General features: G+C 53.0%; 1 protein-coding gene across 1 annotated transcript; it reads left to right on the forward strand.

The window, feature by feature from the left end:
• The first annotated feature begins 13 nt into the window (after positions 1-13).
• On the forward strand, positions 14-19,492 carry SF3A2 (splicing factor 3a subunit 2). The gene is made up of 9 exons (XM_074978086.1): positions 14-109; positions 7,884-8,054; positions 10,978-11,049; positions 12,802-12,848; positions 14,205-14,314; positions 15,506-15,555; positions 16,812-16,952; positions 17,504-17,572; positions 19,001-19,492. Exons 2-9 carry the CDS (start codon positions 7,929-7,931, stop codon positions 19,337-19,339), a joined length of 954 nt encoding a protein of 317 aa, XP_074834187.1. The 5' UTR covers positions 14-109; positions 7,884-7,928; the 3' UTR covers positions 19,340-19,492.
• Positions 19,493-19,745: the final 253 nt, after the last annotated feature.

The raw sequence follows: 19,745 nt of genomic DNA on the forward strand, positions 1-19,745 counted from the left end.
CCCTCACGAAAGCCGGAAGTGTCTGCTCAGGCAATTTACGGCGGCGAGCGAGTTGCGCATGCGCAGAGGTTGGCTGCCCGCAGGCACGAGCGGGGTGTGGGGCGTCAGGGTGAGTCGTGAGCAGCCTCTGCGCTGGGGGAGGGCGCGGAGCTCTAGACCTTGGTGGGCTGGGGGGGGTTGGAGTGAGGGGGAGGGGAGCCGCAGGCCTTGGGGGGCCGGGGGGCGGGGGGGTTGGAGTGAGGCGGAGGGGAGCCGCAGGCCTTGGGGGGCCGGGGGGCGGGGGGGTCGGAGTGAGGCGGAGGGGAGCCGCAGGCCTTGGGGGGGCGGGGGGGTTGGAGTGAGGCGGAGGGGAGCCGCAGGCCTTGGGGGGCCGGGGGGCGGGGGGGTTGGAGTGAGGCGGAGGGGAGCCGCAGGCCTTGGGGGGCCGGGGGGCGGGGGGGTTGGAGTGAGGCGGAGGGGAGCCGCAGGCCTTGGGGGGGCGGGGGGCGGGGGGGTTGGAGTGAGGCGGAGGGGAGCCGCAGGCCTTGGGGGGGCGGGGGGCGGGGGGGTCGGAGTGAGGCGGAGGGGAGCCGCAGGCCTTGGGGGGGCGGGGGGCGGGGGGGTTGGAGTGAGGCGGAGGGGAGCCGCAGGCCTTGGGGGGGCGGGGGGCGGGGGGGTTGGAGTGAGGCGGAGGGGAGCCGCAGGCCTTGGGGGGCCGGGGGGCGGGGGGGTCGGAGTGAGGCGGAGGGGAGCCGCAGGCCTTGGGGGGCCGGGGGGCGGGGGGGTCGGAGTGAGGCGGAGGGGAGCCGCAGGCCTTGGGGGGGCGGGGGGCGGGGGGGTTGGAGTGAGGCGGAGGGGAGCCGCAGGCCTTGGGGGGCCGGGGGGCGGGGGGGTTGGAGTGAGGCGGAGGGGAGCCGCAGGCCTTGGGGGGGCGGGGGGCGGGGGGGTTGGAGTGAGGCGGAGGGGAGCCGCAGGCCTTGGGGGGCCGGGGGGCGGGGGGGTCGGAGTGAGGCGGAGGGGAGCCGCAGGCCTTGGGGGGGCGGGGGGCGGGGGGGTTGGAGTGAGGCGGAGGGGAGCCGCAGGCCTTGGGGGGGCGGGGGGCGGGGGGGTTGGAGTGAGGCGGAGGGGAGCCGCAGGCCTTGGGGGGGCGGGGGGCGGGGGGGTTGGAGTGAGGCGGAGGGGAGCCGCAGGCCTTGGGGGGGCGGGGGGCGGGGGGGTTGGAGTGAGGCGGAGGGGAGCCGCAGGCCTTGGGGGGGCGGGGGGGTTGGAGTGAGGCGGAGGGGAGCCGCAGGCCTTGGGGGGCCGGGAGGCGGGGGGGTTGGAGTGAGGCGGAGGGGAGCCGCAGGCCTTGGGGGGCCGGGGGGCGGGGGGGTTGGAGTGAGGCGGAGGGGAGCAGCAGGCCTTGGGGGGCCGGGAGGCGGGGGGGTTGGAGTGAGGCGGAGGGGAGCCGCAGGCCTTGGGGGGCCGGGGGGCGGGGGGGTTGGAGTGAGGCGGAGGGGAGCCGCAGGCCTTGGGGGGGCGGGGGGGTTGGAGTGAGGCGGAGGGGAGCCGCAGGCCTTGGGGGGCCGGGGGGCGGGGGGGTCGGAGTGAGGTGGAGGGGAGCCGCAGGCCTTGGGGGGCCGGGGGGCGGGGGGGTCGGAGTGAGGCGGAGGGGAGCCGCAGGCCTTGGTGGGCCGGGGGGCGGGGGGGTTGGAGTGAGGGGGAGGGGAGCCGCAGGCCTTGGTGGGCCGTAGGGGGGTTGGAGTGAGGCGGAGGGGAGCAGCAGGCCTTGGGGGGCCGGGAGGCGGGGGGGTCGGAGTGAGGCGGAGGGGAGCCGCAGGCCTTGGGGGGGCGGGGGGCGGGGGGGTTGGAGTGAGGCGGAGGGGAGCCGCAGGCCTTGGGGGGCCGGGGGGCGGGGGGGTTGGAGTGAGGCGGAGGGGAGCCGCAGGCCTTGGGGGGGCGGGGGGCGGGGGGGTTGGAGTGAGGCGGAGGGGAGCCGCAGGCCTTGGGGGGCCGGGGGGCGGGGGGGTCGGAGTGAGGCGGAGGGGAGCCGCAGGCCTTGGGGGGGCGGGGGGCGGGGGGGTTGGAGTGAGGCGGAGGGGAGCCGCAGGCCTTGGGGGGGCGGGGGGCGGGGGGGTTGGAGTGAGGCGGAGGGGAGCCGCAGGCCTTGGGGGGGCGGGGGGCGGGGGGGTTGGAGTGAGGCGGAGGGGAGCCGCAGGCCTTGGGGGGGCGGGGGGCGGGGGGGTTGGAGTGAGGCGGAGGGGAGCCGCAGGCCTTGGGGGGGCGGGGGGGTTGGAGTGAGGCGGAGGGGAGCCGCAGGCCTTGGGGGGCCGGGAGGCGGGGGGGTTGGAGTGAGGCGGAGGGGAGCCGCAGGCCTTGGGGGGCCGGGGGGCGGGGGGGTTGGAGTGAGGCGGAGGGGAGCAGCAGGCCTTGGGGGGCCGGGAGGCGGGGGGGTTGGAGTGAGGCGGAGGGGAGCCGCAGGCCTTGGGGGGCCGGGGGGCGGGGGGGTTGGAGTGAGGCGGAGGGGAGCCGCAGGCCTTGGGGGGGCGGGGGGGTTGGAGTGAGGCGGAGGGGAGCCGCAGGCCTTGGGGGGCCGGGGGGCGGGGGGGTCGGAGTGAGGTGGAGGGGAGCCGCAGGCCTTGGGGGGCCGGGGGGCGGGGGGGTCGGAGTGAGGCGGAGGGGAGCCGCAGGCCTTGGTGGGCCGGGGGGCGGGGGGGTTGGAGTGAGGGGGAGGGGAGCCGCAGGCCTTGGTGGGCCGTAGGGGGGTTGGAGTGAGGCGGAGGGGAGCCGCAGGCCTTGGGGGGCCGGGGGGCGGGGGGGTTGGAGTGAGGCGGAGGGGAGCCGCAGGCCTTGGGGGGCCGGGGGGGGGTTGGAGTGAGGGGGAGGGGAGCGGCAGACCTTGGTGGGCCGTGGGGGGGTTGGAGTGAGGGGGAGGGGAGCCGCAGGCCTGCGGGGGGCGGGGGGGTTGGAGTGAGGCGGAGGGGAGCCGCAGGCCTTGGTGGGCCGTGGGGGGGTTGGAGTGAGGGGGAGGGGAGCCGCAGGCCGCGGGGGGGCGGGGGGCGGGGGGGTTGGAGTGAGGGGGAGGGGAGCCGCAGGCCTTGGTGGGCCGTGGGGGGGTTGGAGTGAGGGGGAGGGGAGCCGCAGGCCTTGGGGGGGGCGGGGGGGTTGGAGTGAGGCGGAGGGGAGCCGCAGGCCTTGGTGGGCGGGGGGGTCGGAGTGAGGCGGAGGGGAGCCGCAGGCCTTGGTGGGCGGGGGGGTCGGAGTGAGGCGGAGGGGAGCCGCAGGCCTTGGTGGGCCGGGGGTCGGGGGGGTCGGAGTGAGGCGGAGGGGAGCCGCAGGCCTTGGGGGGCCGGGGGGCGGGGGGGTTGGAGTGAGGCGGAGGGGAGCCGCAGGCCTTGGGGGGCCGTGGGGGGGTTGGAGTGAGGGGGAGGGGAGCCGCAGGCCTGCGGGGGGCGGGGGGGTTGGAGTGAGGCGGAGGGGAGCCGCAGGCCTTGGTGGGCCGTGGGGGGGTTGGAGTGAGGGGGAGGGGAGCCGCAGGCCTTGGTGGGCCGTGGGGGGGTTGGAGTGAGGGGGAGGGGAGCCGCAGGCCTTGGGGGGGCGGGGGGGTTGGAGTGAGGCGGAGGGGAGCCGCAGGCCTTGGTGGGCGGGGGGGTCGGAGTGAGGCGGAGGGGAGCCGCAGGCCTTGGTGGGCCGGGGGTCGGGGGGGTCGGAGTGAGGCGGAGGGGAGCCGCAGGCCTTGGTGGGCCGGGGGGTGGGGGGGTTGGACTGAGGCAGAGGGGAGCGGCAGGCCTTGGTGGGCCGGGGGGCGGGGGGGTTGGAGTGAGGCGGAGGGGAGCGGCAGGCCTTGGTGGGCCAAGGGTTGTGGGGTCAGGGGCGCTCTGAGCCTTGTTGGGGGTATTTTGAGAGGTGGATGAGTCTACAGTGGTGAAGCAGCCTGGTGTTGTGGCAGTGGGGCTTCTTCCCACGTTGGTGCTGAGAGTTCCTTCACAGGCCTAGGAAGGGTGGGACATTAGTGTGAGGCTTGTTGTCCCCTCTTTGAATTTGGGAAGAGTGGGGGATGTTTGGGGTATGGGTTGCTTATTCCATCTGAGGCCATGTTTAGGAAGCAAGCAGTCCCTATCCCAAATTCCACCTGTGCCCACAGAGGGAAGGTCACCAGCCCTCAGGAGCAGATCTGAGAATCGCAGATGGTGGCAGTGGCATGTTTTGAAAATCCTAGCTAGTGCCTTGCTTCTGACATCTCTGTGGTCACTTACTCAACTTAAAAATAAGCATGCTGAGTGCCGCAGTGTTAACAGTAAACTATTCGTAGGAAACTACTATTAATGATGAGCGTTATGTTATAGTGCAGTTGTGCCTTGAGGCACCTCTCAGGACCAGTGCTTTATCCCTTCAGGTAACAATGTACAAACACCTCTGATGACATGGTGACTGCTTCAACTTGCTTATAGTTCATGTGCAGTATGTTTTGTTTATTATTGAGTACTTGTATCATTTAGTTCTTTTATGTATAAAATGCTAGAAGTGGCGGTACTCACTGTTAGATGCACTAGTGCTGTTTCTCCAAATGTGCTGAATGTGTTGCTGAATTATTACCTTTACATGGTATATGTATGTTGTGTGCTTCTTGTGAGACTTGGTCTGTTGACATGGGAAATATGCTGGCTGGGGAGAAATTTAGGCTGCAAAACTATTTGGGCAAGTCAGGTAGGAGATGCCCTGCTCACAGACTTTGAGAATTTGGTAGCTGGAGAGCTGATTATTAGCTTATTCAGAAGCTGCTCTGGAATCTAGGTTTTGAACATGACAAGAGATGAATTGACTCTGGAAATTCAACACAACTGCTTCCACTGGGTCCTCTTTACAACCCGTCTACTAATGAAAGAACATGGAGCAGCCTTTAAATAAGCAAAACCAATGAGGAGTCCTGTGACACTTTAAAGACTAACATGGTTATTTGGACATAAGCTTTCAGAGCCCTTCAATCATAGAATGATAGAACAACAGAGCTGGAAGAGACCTAAAAAAGCCATCGAGTCCAGCCCCCCGCTCTAAGCAGGACCAGACCCATCAGATCAGCCCAGCCAGGGCTTTGTCAAGGCAAGACTTAAACACCTCCAGGGATGGAGACTCCCCTACTTCCCTGAGTAGACCATCCCAGTGCTTCACCACCCTCCTAGTGAAAAAGTTTTTCCTTGTGTTCGACCTGGACTTTCCCAACCGCAACTTGAGACCATTGTTCCATGTTCTGCCATCCATGACCACTGTGAACAGCCTCTTTGCAACCTCCCTTCAGTAAGTTGAAGGCTGTTACCAAGTCCCCCCTCAGTCTTCTCTTCTGCAGACTAAACAGTCCCAATTCCCTCAACCTTTCTTCATAAGTCATATGCACCAGCCCCCTAATTATTTTGGTCGCCCTCCGCTGGATCCTCTCCAGTGTATCCACATCCTTCCTATAATTGAAAGTTTATGCCCAAATAAATTTTGTGGCCTTTAAGGTGCCAAAGGATTTCTTGTAGTTTTTGCTAAACAGACTAACATGGCTCTCAACTTTCCAGACCATTGTATCCTTTTCAGGAATCTGATTCATCTTACATACCCCAACCTTCACTTCACTTAAAAGTTACTTACAGAAGTCCTCCAGTTTATGCACAGGTTGTATTCCTGCAAAACCCTGCATAAGTCAAATTTTGCATGACTCAGGGGAGCCAGGAAACTGACCATTGCAGTAGCACTGAACAGTTTCCCTGTCTCCAGTGAGCAGCGCAGACCTGGGAGCCAGGAATCCAGCTGCCTGCTCCTGTGAGCAGCAGGGAGCTGGAGCCTGGCTCTCAGCTCCCTGATTCTCACAGGAAACAGCAAACTGATAAGCAATGCTGCCCTGTTCAGTTTCACAGCTCTGGTCAGTAGTGGCAGCCTAGAGTCCCTGATGGAAGCGGGGAAACTGACCAGCACTGCTGCACTGGTCAGCTTCCTGGGTCACCTGAATGGCAGGCAGCCCAGAGCGAAGCACCAGCTCCTTGCCACTCAGAGTTGCGTTAAACCGATATTCACACAACTTGAGTGCGCGTATCTTGGGTTCTGCTGTACATACAAACTCAGACATAAAAATACAAGTGTCACAACATACTGTTACTAAACATGTTTACTTTCTCGTTTTACCATATACAATAAATCAGTTGTAATATAAATATTGTCCTTCTATTTCAGTGTATAGTATACAGAGCAGCACACTCATCCCTTGTTAAACAAATACGTTATTTAAGAGTCCTCACTTAGACAGGGGACACGCATACTTACCTTTGTTCACTAGGCAAGTGAACTCCCCCCCCACTAATATGAGCCTTACCCACCTCCTCACAGCTCCAACCTGCCGCAGCCTGACCTCCCCCGCTGGCTCCGCAGCCCCAGTCAGCTACAGTCTGAACCTCCCGCCGGCCTGTAGCCTCCCCCCACCCCATAACCTGGTCCGCTCCCAACACTCCCCTGGCTCACAGCATGGCCCAGCTCGGCACCCCCTCCGCCCCCGGCTCGCAGCTCCCCCCACACCCTCTGGCCCAGCCTGGCCTGCTCTCAGCAACACCCCTGCACCCTCTGGCCTGGCCTGCCCAGCCCGGCCAGCTCCCAACACTCCTCCAGCCTGCATACTCCCCAGCCTGGCCCCCAAACCCCTGGCCCTCTGCATACACTCCCCCTGCCCCCTACTGGTGCAGCCCGGAGGAACAAGCCACCACCTCCTCCACCAGAGCCTCCACCACGTTTTAATCCTTCCTCCCACTCATGGCCCCAAACTGCCCCTGGCCTTTAACCCTCTCCATCTTCCCCTGCCCCCCCCACCCCCCCCCCCCCTGCAAGGTTCACTTACCTTTCAAAAGCAGTGCCACATGCTGCCACTCCTTCACCGAGTTAGGAGCACTAGGAACCAATCAGAGACTTTAACGTGTATTTAGTGGTAATTTAGTATGTCTTATGAGTTTTCGCCTTCAAGTAGAAAGTTGGAAACCAATTGTACTTGTTTATACACTCATCCCTCGCTTTACAAGTCATTGTCTGTATGAAATTTTAGTAGATGAGCTGGTGTATACTTTCAGAGACTTTCGCACTTGGAAGACCTCCATGCCACAACCCCATGATTGAGAAGCATTGCTTAAAATAAGTGACTCTAGCTGTGTCTACACGTGCACGCTACTTCGAAGTAGCAGCACTAACTTCGAAATAGCGCCCGTCGCAGCTACACGCGTCGGGCGCTATTTCGAAGTTAACTTCGACGTTAGGCAGCGAGACGTCGAAGTTGCTAACCTCATGAGGGGATCGGAATAACGCCCTACTTCGACGTTCAACGTCGAAGTAGGGACCGTGTAGACGATCTGCGTCCCGCAACGTCAAAATTGCTGGGTCCTCCATGGCGGCCATCAGCTGGGGGGTTGAGAGATGCTTTCTCTCCAGCCCCTGCGGGGCTCTATGGTCACCGTGGGCAGCAGCCCTTAGCCCAGGGCTTCTGGCTGCTGCTGCGGCAGCTGGGGATCCATGCTGCAGGCACAGGGTCTGCAACCAGTTGTCGGCTCTGTGTATCTTGTGTTGTTTAGTGCAACTGTGTCTGGGAGGGGCCCTTTAAGGGAGCGGCTTGCTGTTGAGTCCGCCCTGTGACCCTGTTTGCAGCTGTGCCTGGCACCCTTATTTTGATGTGTGCTACTTTGGCGTGTAGACGTACCCTCGCAGCGCCTATTTCGATGTGGTGCCGCGCAACGTCGAAGTTGAACGTCGACGTTGCCAGCCCTGGAGGACGTGTAGACGTTATTCATCGAAATAGACTATTTCGATGTTGCTACATCAAAATAAGCTATTTCGATGTTGGCTTCACGTGTAGACGTAGCCTCAGTGTGAATTAATTATCATGACACTGTACTATTTCTTTATTTTCCCAGACTGCTGTTTTCACCTAAGACATTTGACATACAAAAGCCTCAATCATGGATTTTCAGCATCGGCCTGGAGGTAAAACTGGGAGTGGAGGCGTAGCCTCATCTTCAGAAAGTAACCGAGATCGCAGAGAGAGGCTTCGGCAGCTTGCTCTGGAAACTATTGACATCAACAAGGTGAGCTTTGATCTCTTCATAAAAAGAAGCAGACCTGCTAAATCTTGGCAAACAGGTGTGTGACAGGATTGCCATAAACCTAACAGGCTTTCAGGAAAATAGTTTAAAATAAAAATGGATTTTTTTTTTTTCATTTTTAACAAAGTAATATATAAATGTACATAGGAAATGAATATTACGCTGCACCAAATTCCAGGATGTGCTATATTCAGGTCAAGACTCATACCTGAAAAACCTTCATTTGGTGGATCAGTTGTAGTTTCCTGTGTATTATCTTGCAGGTTACCAGGGCTAGTTCTTATACCTGTGTATCATTGGAAAGATGAGATGTTGGCCTTTCAGATCATGTGATATTGGATCTCTGAAATTTTTTTCTAATAATTCTCTTTTCTTTTTCACCCATACCTGGGCCTTTCCTACCTCAGTTCTTTTATGGTTAAGTGAGCATTACCTCGCAAGCTTCAAGTTAGACCCAAAGACTGGGGTTCCTATCTTCTGACACATAGAACATATTTAATTCCAGCTTTCCTTTACAGAATGGGCACTAAAATGAAAACAGTCTTGAAAGTGATATGCAGTAGTGCAAGATGGTAATCAGAATGCTGCAATTGACTTTAAAGTCCAGTATCGAGCAGCTTGAAGAGCAAAACTCTGCCAGGGCCAACTATCTAAGTGCTGTTCTGGGACCAGGGATTAGAGAGGGAATTGTGATTTTTCTGACATACAGTGAAGGGCAGGATAGTTTTTCACACTTCAGAGGTTTGTTTGTTTTAATATTTCTATAGCAGCCTGTAAAAACTGAAAATTTCAGAGGTTCTTCTGAAAGCCTTAACGATTCAGGCCCAGACTAAACTCTTTTCTTCTCTTTGTACTCCCTGCCAAGAAAGTCTTTCCCCTCTTGATCTAGAGTAATCAAAATCATTCTAAAGCCATGGATTTTTCTCATTTCTGTTTTTCTGGTTCTACCTTTTCCTAAAATCTAGGAGAAGACCTCCTTTGGTGGCTGTTTAGTGTTGTAATAGCAATAGCAAAGCAAGGTGGCTGACAGAATTCTAGATGACTATCCTACTTACAGACACTTGGTTAATTAAAATTATTATAGCTTTCCTTAAATCATTGCAGAGTACATATTTGGCCTCAGTTGTGCATGTTATGTGCAGGTAGATTGTCCATGCAGAGCCCCATTGAAATCAGTGGAGCTCTCTTCATAGTCGGAGGTCTACCTTGGGGAAGTAGCTTGTGAGATCAGGACCTTGCTGGAGAACATATATGGGAATGAAATCCTTCTGGTGCCCTCTCATTAACAGGGGTTTTAAGGATTGAACTGAAACACTGTCCTGTGATCATGTAAACAGTACCTTTACTTTGCTTGTGGGAATTCGCCTGATGGGCCAGAAGTGATCCTGGGTGTAGGTGAAACCCTGAAGTTGCTCAAGGGAGCAGTGCCCCTGTGTAGCCAGACCAGGGGTGAGTTGTTGTTTGGGGGAGCTCTTGAAGAAGAGAATTTCCCTGAAACTTTTCCTGAGCCGTCTGTGGGGACTGTGGAGAATGGGAGTGAGGTTAAGGAGAGTGAACAGGAAAGGTGCTTGTCTGTGAGAGCCAGAGCAGCCCTTTGCCTATGGAGAAGTTTGTTCCAGCTCCTGATGGCCAGGACCTACCTGAGTGTGAAACCACTGGCTGTGCTCTGGAAGTGTCCAAAGCAGGCAGGGTAAAGGTTTCTCAGGAACTGAAAGTTGGTCCAAGTAATGTGAAAACTATCAGGGAATGTGAGCAGCTCTGTGATAACCAAGTGAAACAGCTGCACAGTCAATCTCTGTAGGATGCAGGAGAGGGCCAGCATTTCCCCATCTCCAGATGGTGGAAACACTTATATTCTCATAATGGACTCCACTTCTGATTCCACGGGGAGGCAGATGTTGGAGGTGGAAGGACAAAGGAGCTTTGGGCCTGGTGGGCCAGTAAGGGATAAACAGGGATTCCTTCATGTGAATTCTGACTCTGGGACTCACAAAACAACTTTCAGAAAGCAGGTTGGTTTGCAGATTTCCAGACTGGCTGGGAGGGGGCCGTCTCCCTGAGATCATCAATGGCCCAGCTCTTGTTAGAAGGGAGGGCACACCTAGAGAGAGCCGATTTCCACCCCAGGAGACGAGAGAGAAGATTAGAACTTGATGGTGCTAAGAAAGGCCTCAGCCATTTAGGCCCCAAAATACCAGATTCTCAAGTATGTTACACAAAAGTTGTGGTCTACCAAAGAGCAACGTACATGTACAATTGCAATGGGTTTGTTCTTGTTACTCACGCTGACTGCTGTAACCAATGGGTGCTGCTACCAAAAGCTGTAGAATTGTACCATGTACTGAAGGTGTGGAAAGAACCATGCAACATGATGCCATTGACGTATAAGCATGAACTGTATGTTGAAGGAGTCTGTAATTCTGAAATGTCACCATTGTTCTCTGTAACTAGTCTTGCAACCTCTCACATGAGCAGGAATGTTCCAAACCTATTGTGTGGCATGGAAGGGGAAACTGAGGCACACCACCATTTTGGTGGTCTGGCTAAATGCCAAGCGTGTAAAGCATTTATACCTTCCCTTACTGGACTGTAACTGAATTCCAAACATTTGCTGGAGCAGCTGTATGGACTGGTGGGCAGACGGGCCAAGGGCCCAGACCAGAGATGAACCATTTGATCCACTGGTGCTGCAGCAGTGTCACTTGTACGTGGAACATTCAGTTGGTTAACACATTGTTTTTTAATCATTGGAAAGGAATATTCATCTCATAATTGAAATCAAGGAACCTAAAGATTTCTCTTTCCAATAATCCAATTACCTTTGTCTGCAAGTTCAGTGTAATGCAGGTTGCTGGTATTTGCATGTGACTGTTATTCAGTACTTGTTCTCTTCTTCTCTCTTTAGGATCCTTACTTTATGAAAAATCATTTGGGTTCTTATGAATGCAAACTTTGCTTAACGCTGCATAACAATGAGGTGAGTTGATCTTAGTGGAATATCACCGTGTGAGAGTTGTATCTGTTTCGGGCAAGATTTATTCAGAGCACATGGAGGACAATGAGAGTAATGGATTTATACATGCGTACTGAAGAACAGGTGCACTGGCCTTGTCCATGTTTGCCTTCTATGCGTTATTATGGGTATGTCTGCACTAGGCAAAGTAAGTTGACTGCAGGTATGCAATTCTAGCCGTGGTAGTTGCGTGGCTAAAATCAACAAATCTGCAATTGGCTTATCTGGCCTTCCTTACAGAAGAAAGTCGACGGGAGACTTTCTCCCATTGATGTCCCTTACTCTCGCATTTTGCGAGTACAGGAGTTGATTTTTGGACCTTTAATTTCACACATTTCTACCATACTCTTGAAATTGAATCCCGGAAGATTGACCCTGAGTGTGTTGATCTTCCAGGCTAGTGTAGCCATAGCCTCATGTAAACATGGTATGGTGCTGAAGTTAAGGGGATCCTAAATACGAACATCACTAAGGAGCAGACCCAAGAATAGCACAGACTTTGACATGCCCCTTCAAACCAATAAAATGGTAGTTACTGCTCAGGAATTTCCAAGTTTTCACATTTTACTGTCTCTCAACATTATTAGTTAACGTGGGCTCCTCTTCAGAACCCTTCTGTTTAAAAGTACTTCGTTTTGAATTAATGCAAACTCTTGTATTGGGTGTGTGTTTGAATAAACATCCAGTAAGTAAAATTCAATTCTTCTTCACCAAGCTTGACTGCACCTTTAGGCCTTTTGTCTACTCTGCTGTGAAGTATAATAAACATGGGGTTGAGCAGTCTTCAGATTTAACCTTTTGGAGGTGGTCTAATTTCCAAGGGAATAATTCCTACAAAGCTGGCTTTTGTTTATTTTGGAGGATCCTGGGTAGAATTGTCCCTGATTCTAACTTTGTGACCACAGTGTCTTATATTTCTAGTGCTTTTAGGTGTTGTATCTGTTGATTTAAAAGCTAAAAAAGCCAGTGGAAAGATTTGATTAGGCTGGAAAACATAGATTGCACTTGAAGTCCATTGCAGCACAAAGTTAATGTTGGCAAGCTACAGAGTGATTGCAGAGTAATAAATTATATAAATTTGCCATTTCGTATTATTTCACTAGTTTAGAAGTACTTTAAAGATGTTTTTTTTTGGTTTTTTTTTTTAAATGATTAACTTGACAGCATCTTTTTAAGCGCTGGGTTTACTATATAAATTGGGGTTGGCTCTCCCGGGTAGAGAAGTAGACCTAGACTCTTGTCGGGAGCAAGTACCGTCCCATGGCCCAGCTGTTAAAATCCCTCAACAATTCCCTGAGAGTCGTGTTACCTGACTGCCAGTTCCCAAACTGAGCATGGAGGTATGGAGCCAAAAAGGCTCAAGATATCTCCCAAAGTGGTGGGTTGTGAGAGGTAAGGAGGTAGAGGGTTGAGTCAGGGTTTATTTGAAGACAAGAAGAGAGGAGGAGATTGGTGGTTGAGAGCTGCGTTAGTGGAAAGGATGAATGAGACCCTGAAAACAAAAATTTACCTTTTCCAGTTTTTCATTGTACTTTTGAGGATGAATACATTCTCTTTGTGCTGTAAGGGTTAAAATACTGCCGTGTCTCAGTTTCCTTCTCCAGATAGCTTGACTCGCAATAGTGTGACAGTTGGATAGCTCCCAGCATGCTGTCTTATTTAATTTTCTTGTGTTTTTGTTTTTTTTTTTTTTGTTTTTTTTTTTTTTTGTTACAGGGAAGCTATTTAGCACATACCCAGGGGAAAAAGCATCAGACCAATCTGTAAGTTCCTAACTGCAGCTTTTTCCAGTCTCTAGTCATTCTGAAATATACAATCAGTGTTTAAATGTGCCTTGATATAAATTTTAACACACCTCTTCCTAAAGTTGTTTGGCTTGCTCTATAAATCAGTGTGTAACTAGTTTTGCTCTATGCAGGAGATGAAACAATCAAGTTTGGCTTTTAAGCTTCCCTCTTTCCCTGAGTGCAACCCCTTAAGTAGTAGTAGTTCTCTGTCATTCATGTGCTGAGTGATAAAGTGCATAAGCATGTGGCAGCAGCTACTGTTGGTGAGGAGTGTCTGGGAAGCCATTCCGCAGAAACACATTGTTCCTGAAATCACCAAAATACAAATACGCTATAGGGAACAGCCCGCGTAGACCAGTTGTGATCTACACGCTGACAGATTGAGTTATGGGTATGAGTCTTGTGGAGTACAAAAGTAACCTGCTTTAGAACACCTTGAAAGGGAGCAGCAATTCCAGTTAGGAGAGTCTGGCATTTAAGCATACACTGTGACAGTTTGATAAGCAGTGGGGTGGAAGTTTTGGAAGCTTACAGCCAGGCGATACAGTGGCGTAGCATGCTAGCCTCAGAGGAAGGATGGCCTATTAGTTAAAGCATTAGCCCAGAGTGTGGGAGACCAGGTATATTGCCCAACCCTGCCACACACTCCATGAGTGTCTGTCTGAGGTTTCCAACTCTAAAATGCAAATAGCGCGGCCCTCCCTCACGTGGGTGTTCTGAGCATAAACACATTCCAAGCTCACAAGGTGCCATACGGTCTCCATTTTGTAATATCCAGAGCCTTAGGTAAGGACTCCATCAGTGAAATGGCATGTTACACCATGCACAGCTAAAGGTTATGCAGTGCATCTCCACTGAAACCCCTTGTCAAGGAGCAGTTCTGGGTCACATGGGATCTTGATTGTCAGAGCTTATGGTGGTGAAGTACTGGGTCTGGATAACACTGTTTTAGTGCTAATAAAGAGCTTGGTGCAGAGGGTTTAGGGCTGCCCCTCGGTATGTCCTCCTCAAGCCAGTGCTGTTGAATTTCTTCAACACTAACATTACCCACAGATTGAAATAACAGAAGTCCCATTTCTTTGGTAAGAAGGAGCCTGAAAGCTGTAGTGGCTTCATGTGCTAAGTGGAATGGGACACGTGGGAGCTTCTGTTTTAGCATTGTTGCAGTGATGGGTTCATAGTCACAGCTATAGGAGCTGTAGTTTCCTGCGTGGGGAGGGGGTTGGGAAGAGTTTGTTAGGGGCTCAAGTCTGAGGAGAGAGCGCTGTATTGTGAAAGGATCACATTCCTGAGTGTAGCCATATTGACAGCTGCCTTTTGTCCTAATTTCAGGGCTCGCAGAGCTGCCAAGGAAGCTAAAGAAGCCCCTGCCCAACCTGCCCCAGAAAAAGTCAAAGTGGAAGTGAAAAAGTTTGTGAAAATTGGACGACCAGGTTACAAAGGTAACTAGTGAGTGTCCTGCCTGTTATCTCAGGGTACCTGATGTTCTCTGGTGTTTGCTTGACGTGCAGTACTGTTGCTATTAATTATAAATAAGCCTTTCAGCAGATTTGGTCATAAATAAATCATAGGCCCACATCCTTCTCTCCTTGCACTGTCTTGTGTGCCCACAAAATGACTCTATAGCTGGCAGCCCTATGAGGGCCTGGTCAGTAGTACATTGGTAGTCATCTTCCACGGCTACAGCATAAGTGATGCAAGAGGTGGACACCATGGGATGTAATTTGGCTCTTCTCTGTCACCTCTCATTGTGCTACTTCTCTGAATGTAATTCTCCCCATTTCTTTGTGTAAATTCTGAGAATCACTAGCTGGATATTAGGAAAAACTTTTTCCACCAGGAGGGTGGTGAAGCACTGGAATGTGTTAGCTAGGAAGTGGTGGATTCTCCATCCCTAGGGATTTTTAAGTCACGGTTTGACAAAGTCCTGTGTGGGATGATTGATTTGGGGTTGAACCTGCTTTGGGCAGGGGGCTGGACTCAATGACCTCCTGAAGTCCCTTCTAGTCCTAGGGTTCTGTGAATTCATTCTCTGAAATTTTGAGAATTGTGTTCTCAATCTACTCACCCGTTTTGATTATATAAATAAGTAAAATAAAAAATCATAGGCACTTTTCATGGAAATGGGACTGTATCATTGTGTTCTTGACCAAAATTTCCTTTGTTTCTTCCATGTTGTGTCCCCTGATCCTCACGCTCTTTGGCAGTGTGCTGTGTGTCAGTTCTCGGCCTCTGCCCCAGAAGTGGCTGTGCTTAACTGATGCTTTATGTGTACTTGAACACTTGGCTTAAAAGCTTTCAAATAACGTAGAGTATTAAAAACTGGGAAATTCTGAATGTTCACACACTTGTGTGTTTCCTGGAATGGTGCTCTTTGCAGTACTCTGTTCTTCAGATGGGATTAATGTCACTGCAGCCACAGTACTATATTGCAGCAGGTTTCACCCTTTTTTCATTTGTGGACTCCTAACACATTTTTAATGGAGGTGTTGACCTCTTTGGAAATAATAAATATAATCAGTGGACCCCAGACTGAAAACCACGGTTCTATGGTGGTAACTCCTTAGGGGTAGTCTGTGGGCCCCAGGCTGAGAACGCGACTGTGTTTGAACTCATTCCTAACTCTCTCACAGTGACCAAACAGAGAGATCCAGAAATGGGGCAACAGAGTCTCCTCTTCCAGGTGAGCTGCTCTTAACCTCCCACCCTTCTGAGTGATGCTAGGAAGGGAATTGCCCAGCTGCAAGTTCCCGGCTGGGTGCATTCGGAGAGAGACTGGCCCGGAGGGTCTTGGCCTTCCCACACAATTGAAAACATGGTTGAGGAACATCCCTCGTGTCCCTAGGGGTGGTCTCTGGAGCGCTGCAGTGTGGCACATTGTCAGGGTGTGGGGGCGTTTCACTGCTGGCTCTGCTCCTGACCGTGCTGTACCTGTCTTTTGGGTGAGTGGAGGAATCCGTGACCAAAGCTGTCAGACTGGTTTCTTTCACCGCAGTAAGTCTGCTACCTTTGCCACACACAGCACATGTGCTGGCCTTTCTGTATGGAAGCTGTGGGGAGCCCCCAGCCTGTGATCTGCATTCCTGGATGCAGACCCGCAAGGCTCAGGGCTCCCCCTCCCCCAGATCCAGGGTGGGGCAGGACGTATGGAGTCCTGAGCCTCACTGGCCGAAGTCAGGCAAGATGCTGTCCAGATCTGGCCTACAGGTGTGGCCAGTAGGTGGGGCGGGGGGGCAGGAAGCAGCTCTTAGCAGCACCACTGCCGGTCCCCCAGCTGGAGAAGGGAGAGGGGGAGCTGCAGCTGCTTGGAGGCGTTATTCCACTGCTCTGGTTGGAATTCTGTCCAGTCAGAGCAGAGGGGGTGGGGTAGGGCACAGAGCTACATTTGTGAGTGCCCTGCTCCCCCATTGCTCAGACCCTGTACCCCCAGACAGCCTTTGTACCCTCTTCTGTCCAGACCCTGCCCTGCTTCTGCCCCCTTCCTACCAGAGCCTTTACCCCCATCCTGACTCCTCCTCCAGAGTGTGCACCCCAAACTCTCTTGGTCCCTTTCTCCCACCCAGACCCTTCACCCGCAGCCAGCTCCTGCACCCCAGTGCTGGTCAGACCTCTACCCACAGCCAGCTCCTCCTCAGATCACCCACTGTCAGCCCACTTCCTGGCAGCCCCCTCCCACACTCATTTTTGGCACTGCCCTAGAGCATAGAGGGGCCCACAAAATGTGCTATCCCAGGCCCTGCTAGGATCTGGAGAACGAGGGGAATGTCAGTGAAGGTATGTTTGCTTCTCATTTGTGTGGCCCCGACTGAATTTTTTTTCTGTAGGTCAGTGACCCGCAACCCAAAAATGTTTCTCCACCCCTGCTGTATAGCTTGGGATGCTTCGTGGGGAGAAGGTGTGGAGCGAGTAGGTATCTAATGCTACAATATCCTCTCACAGATCGATTACCCAGAGATTGCTGAAACCATCATGCCGCGGCATCGGTTCATGTCTGCATATGAGCAAAGGATTGAGCCCCCAGATAGACGTTGGCAGTACCTTTTGATGGCGGCAGAACCCTATGAAACCATTGCTTTCAAGGTACTGTTTAAGGGTGTATTGGCCAGTCACGGATTGGGAATACATTGCATAGACTTAAGACCAAAAGAGAGCATCGTGATCCCTAGTTTGACCTCCTGCATGTTGGTCTTTCCCCATCCCATACGTTCTGTGCAGTTTTTGAGCTCAGAGTGAATAAAGAGCAGTGTACAGGGGGCTTGGCTGGAAGTGTTGAAAGAGGAGGGTAAGCTTAGGCTCCTGAACCACCCTTCAGGATGAATAGAGGCATTTGGCTGAGAGCATCTGGGCAGCCAAGGAATTCGCTGCCCCTAGCGCAAAAAGGAGCCCTTTGGGCCCTGCTTCTGAGGCCTTTCTGTGCAGATGTTAAGAAGAGCTCTTTTCAGTTGCTAGACTTGCCCTTGACAGATATGAAAGCAACTTAATTCGTACCCTTGTCTATTGAGGTCTGATACTAGCACATCTCACAAAAGCTTGGCATAGCTGTGCTTATCTAGCAGCGCTAGTGCTGAAGAAAAAGGCCACAGAGCTAATCTGGTGGTACTAATAATAGCTCTTTACTGCTTTTGTTACAGGTGCCAAGCAGGGAAATTGACAAAGCAGAAGGAAAGTTTTGGACCCACTGGAACAGAGAAACCAAACAGGTAGCAGGAGCCGCCCGCATCACTCGCTTCTTTGTGTGCGAGTGAAAAGATAAGGGAGCAGCGAGGAGGAGCACAGGCCAGTCATTGCCAATACAGTACAAGAGAACCTCAGAGATACAAGCGTGACCAGTCAGCCAGTTTTGCCTCCTTTGGAAGCAGGCGCGTACAATCAAGCAGCAGGTGCTTTTGTTTTAAAAAGCAAAACCGAAAAAAAAATCAGTAAACTACAAAAGAAATAAAAGGGGAAGCCCTGTTTTTCTTCGACAGGGTGTACACAGTCAATGTTGCTTTGTAAGCCTTTGAAAGAACAACCGGAATGCTGTATTCAGATTAGGAGCAGCCTCTGCTCCTGAGGCATTCTTACCTGTCAGGGTCTCCTGTAGTACTGGTATTGCATGTTCCTTTGCTCATGGGCCTCTCTCACAGGACCACATTTTGAACCCCAGTCTCTGGTGTGGCATGAGTGCTTGGTGCTGGGTCTGGCTGCTTGAGTATATTCATTGAATTTCCAGTGGACCCAGGGCACACAGGCAGATGTGCTTGAACCCTTTGCTCCTGTGCCCAAACTTCCACTTTTCAGTGAGTGTTTGGCACATGGTGTGATTTCCCTTGGCTCATCTGATTTCCTGAAGGAGCAAGTGCCTGGCACCCAGACAGACATTTTCAGGAAGCCTCCATATTGGCTTTCTCCTCAGGGACATGGCGATTTGAAGGGTTCATCAACACTGATCTTTTTTCTCACTCATAGAAGAGGTCCCTACAGGTCCGGCTGAAGTGCACTTAGAGGAGGCTTGTATAACTGCTGCTGAATGTATAGTGTCTCAGGCTCCAGAGCTGTCACCAACACTTAAGTTCACTTAAATGAAGTGTGAAGCTGAGGGATGGGGCACAGTACCCAGGAAATCCTGAATAGCTTCTGCTTCACTCGCTAGTCCTGGAGACAGAACTTTGCAGAGGGAAGCAGCAGTGTAGCACCAAGGGATCAATATGTAGTTAGCATTGTGACCTGCCACTAACATGTTTGGGAGTTCCCCCGAGCACCAGGTACTGTACATGGTGATATGTTCAATGATACATGTAGACGTGAGACTGCGGGGCACAGGATTGCAGGGTACAGTGCTATAAATAAGGGTTAGATGTTAAGTTGATCCCTGCCTACTTAGTGATGACTCTAAACCCAAGGAGTGTGTTTCAGAATATTTAGGGTTAGGGGGACCATGTTAGGTGCATGCCCAGGGGTTGTCAGTTGGTGGAGTGGCTAAGTGTGGTGTCATGTGGCACTTGGGCTTGGAAGCATTTAAACATCCCATTTCAGTGGTTCACAATGTTTCGTGGGGTCCTGCAGAGAACCAGGCAGGGCAGCCACCTCATGAAGTTCCCAAGCTGTTTTTGCTGATTTGAATATATCCCTGTATTTTTTCCTTCCAGTTTTTCCTTCAGTTCCATTTCAAAATGGAGAAGCCCCCAGCTCCTCAGAGCATCCCTCCTGGACCCCCAACAGTGAAGAGGCCTCCACCACCCCCACTGATGAACGGCTTGCCCCCACGACCACCTCTGCCAGACTCCATGCCGCCGCCGCCGCCTCCTCCTCCAGGAGGCATGACTTTGCCACCCATGCCTCCCTCTGGGCCTGTACCTCCCCCAGCACCACCTCAACTGCCACCAGCTCCTGGGGTACATCCCCCTGCTCCTCTGCCCCCCATGGTGAGACCACCTCTTCCTACAGAGGGGCCAGGAACTATTCCCCCTCCTCCTCCTTCCAACTGAAAAGCTCCCAGTGAACTCAGTTTTCCCAGTGAACTCTTTTGGCTTTGTGTTCAATTACACACCATTGTGTGTTCCAAGGGGAATCTTTGTCCTTTTTATATGCTAATATCTTTGCCTGAATCCTATAGGTTCATTAAAAAGCTTTCTACGTTGTTTTCCGTTTCCATGTATATCTCTTTGGGCCAAAAATGTTGCTTGTATTTTCTCAGTAGGAGTGTTGAAAGGTCCAAGAAAATGTGTACACAGGAAAAGTTTATCAACCTGCCCTATCCTTAGTGGTACATATTCAAAGTTCTAATTCATTCAGTGGGAAAATGACTACGTTCCCTAGAAATCTCAGCTATAACTGAAGTAACTGAGTTAAACTTACTTGAAGTAACATCACCTCAGGCTCATGACACAATGT

The sequence above is a fragment of the Carettochelys insculpta genome, chromosome 27, assembly GCF_033958435.1.
Source record: "Carettochelys insculpta isolate YL-2023 chromosome 27, ASM3395843v1, whole genome shotgun sequence".
NCBI lineage: Eukaryota > Metazoa > Chordata > Testudines > Carettochelyidae > Carettochelys > Carettochelys insculpta.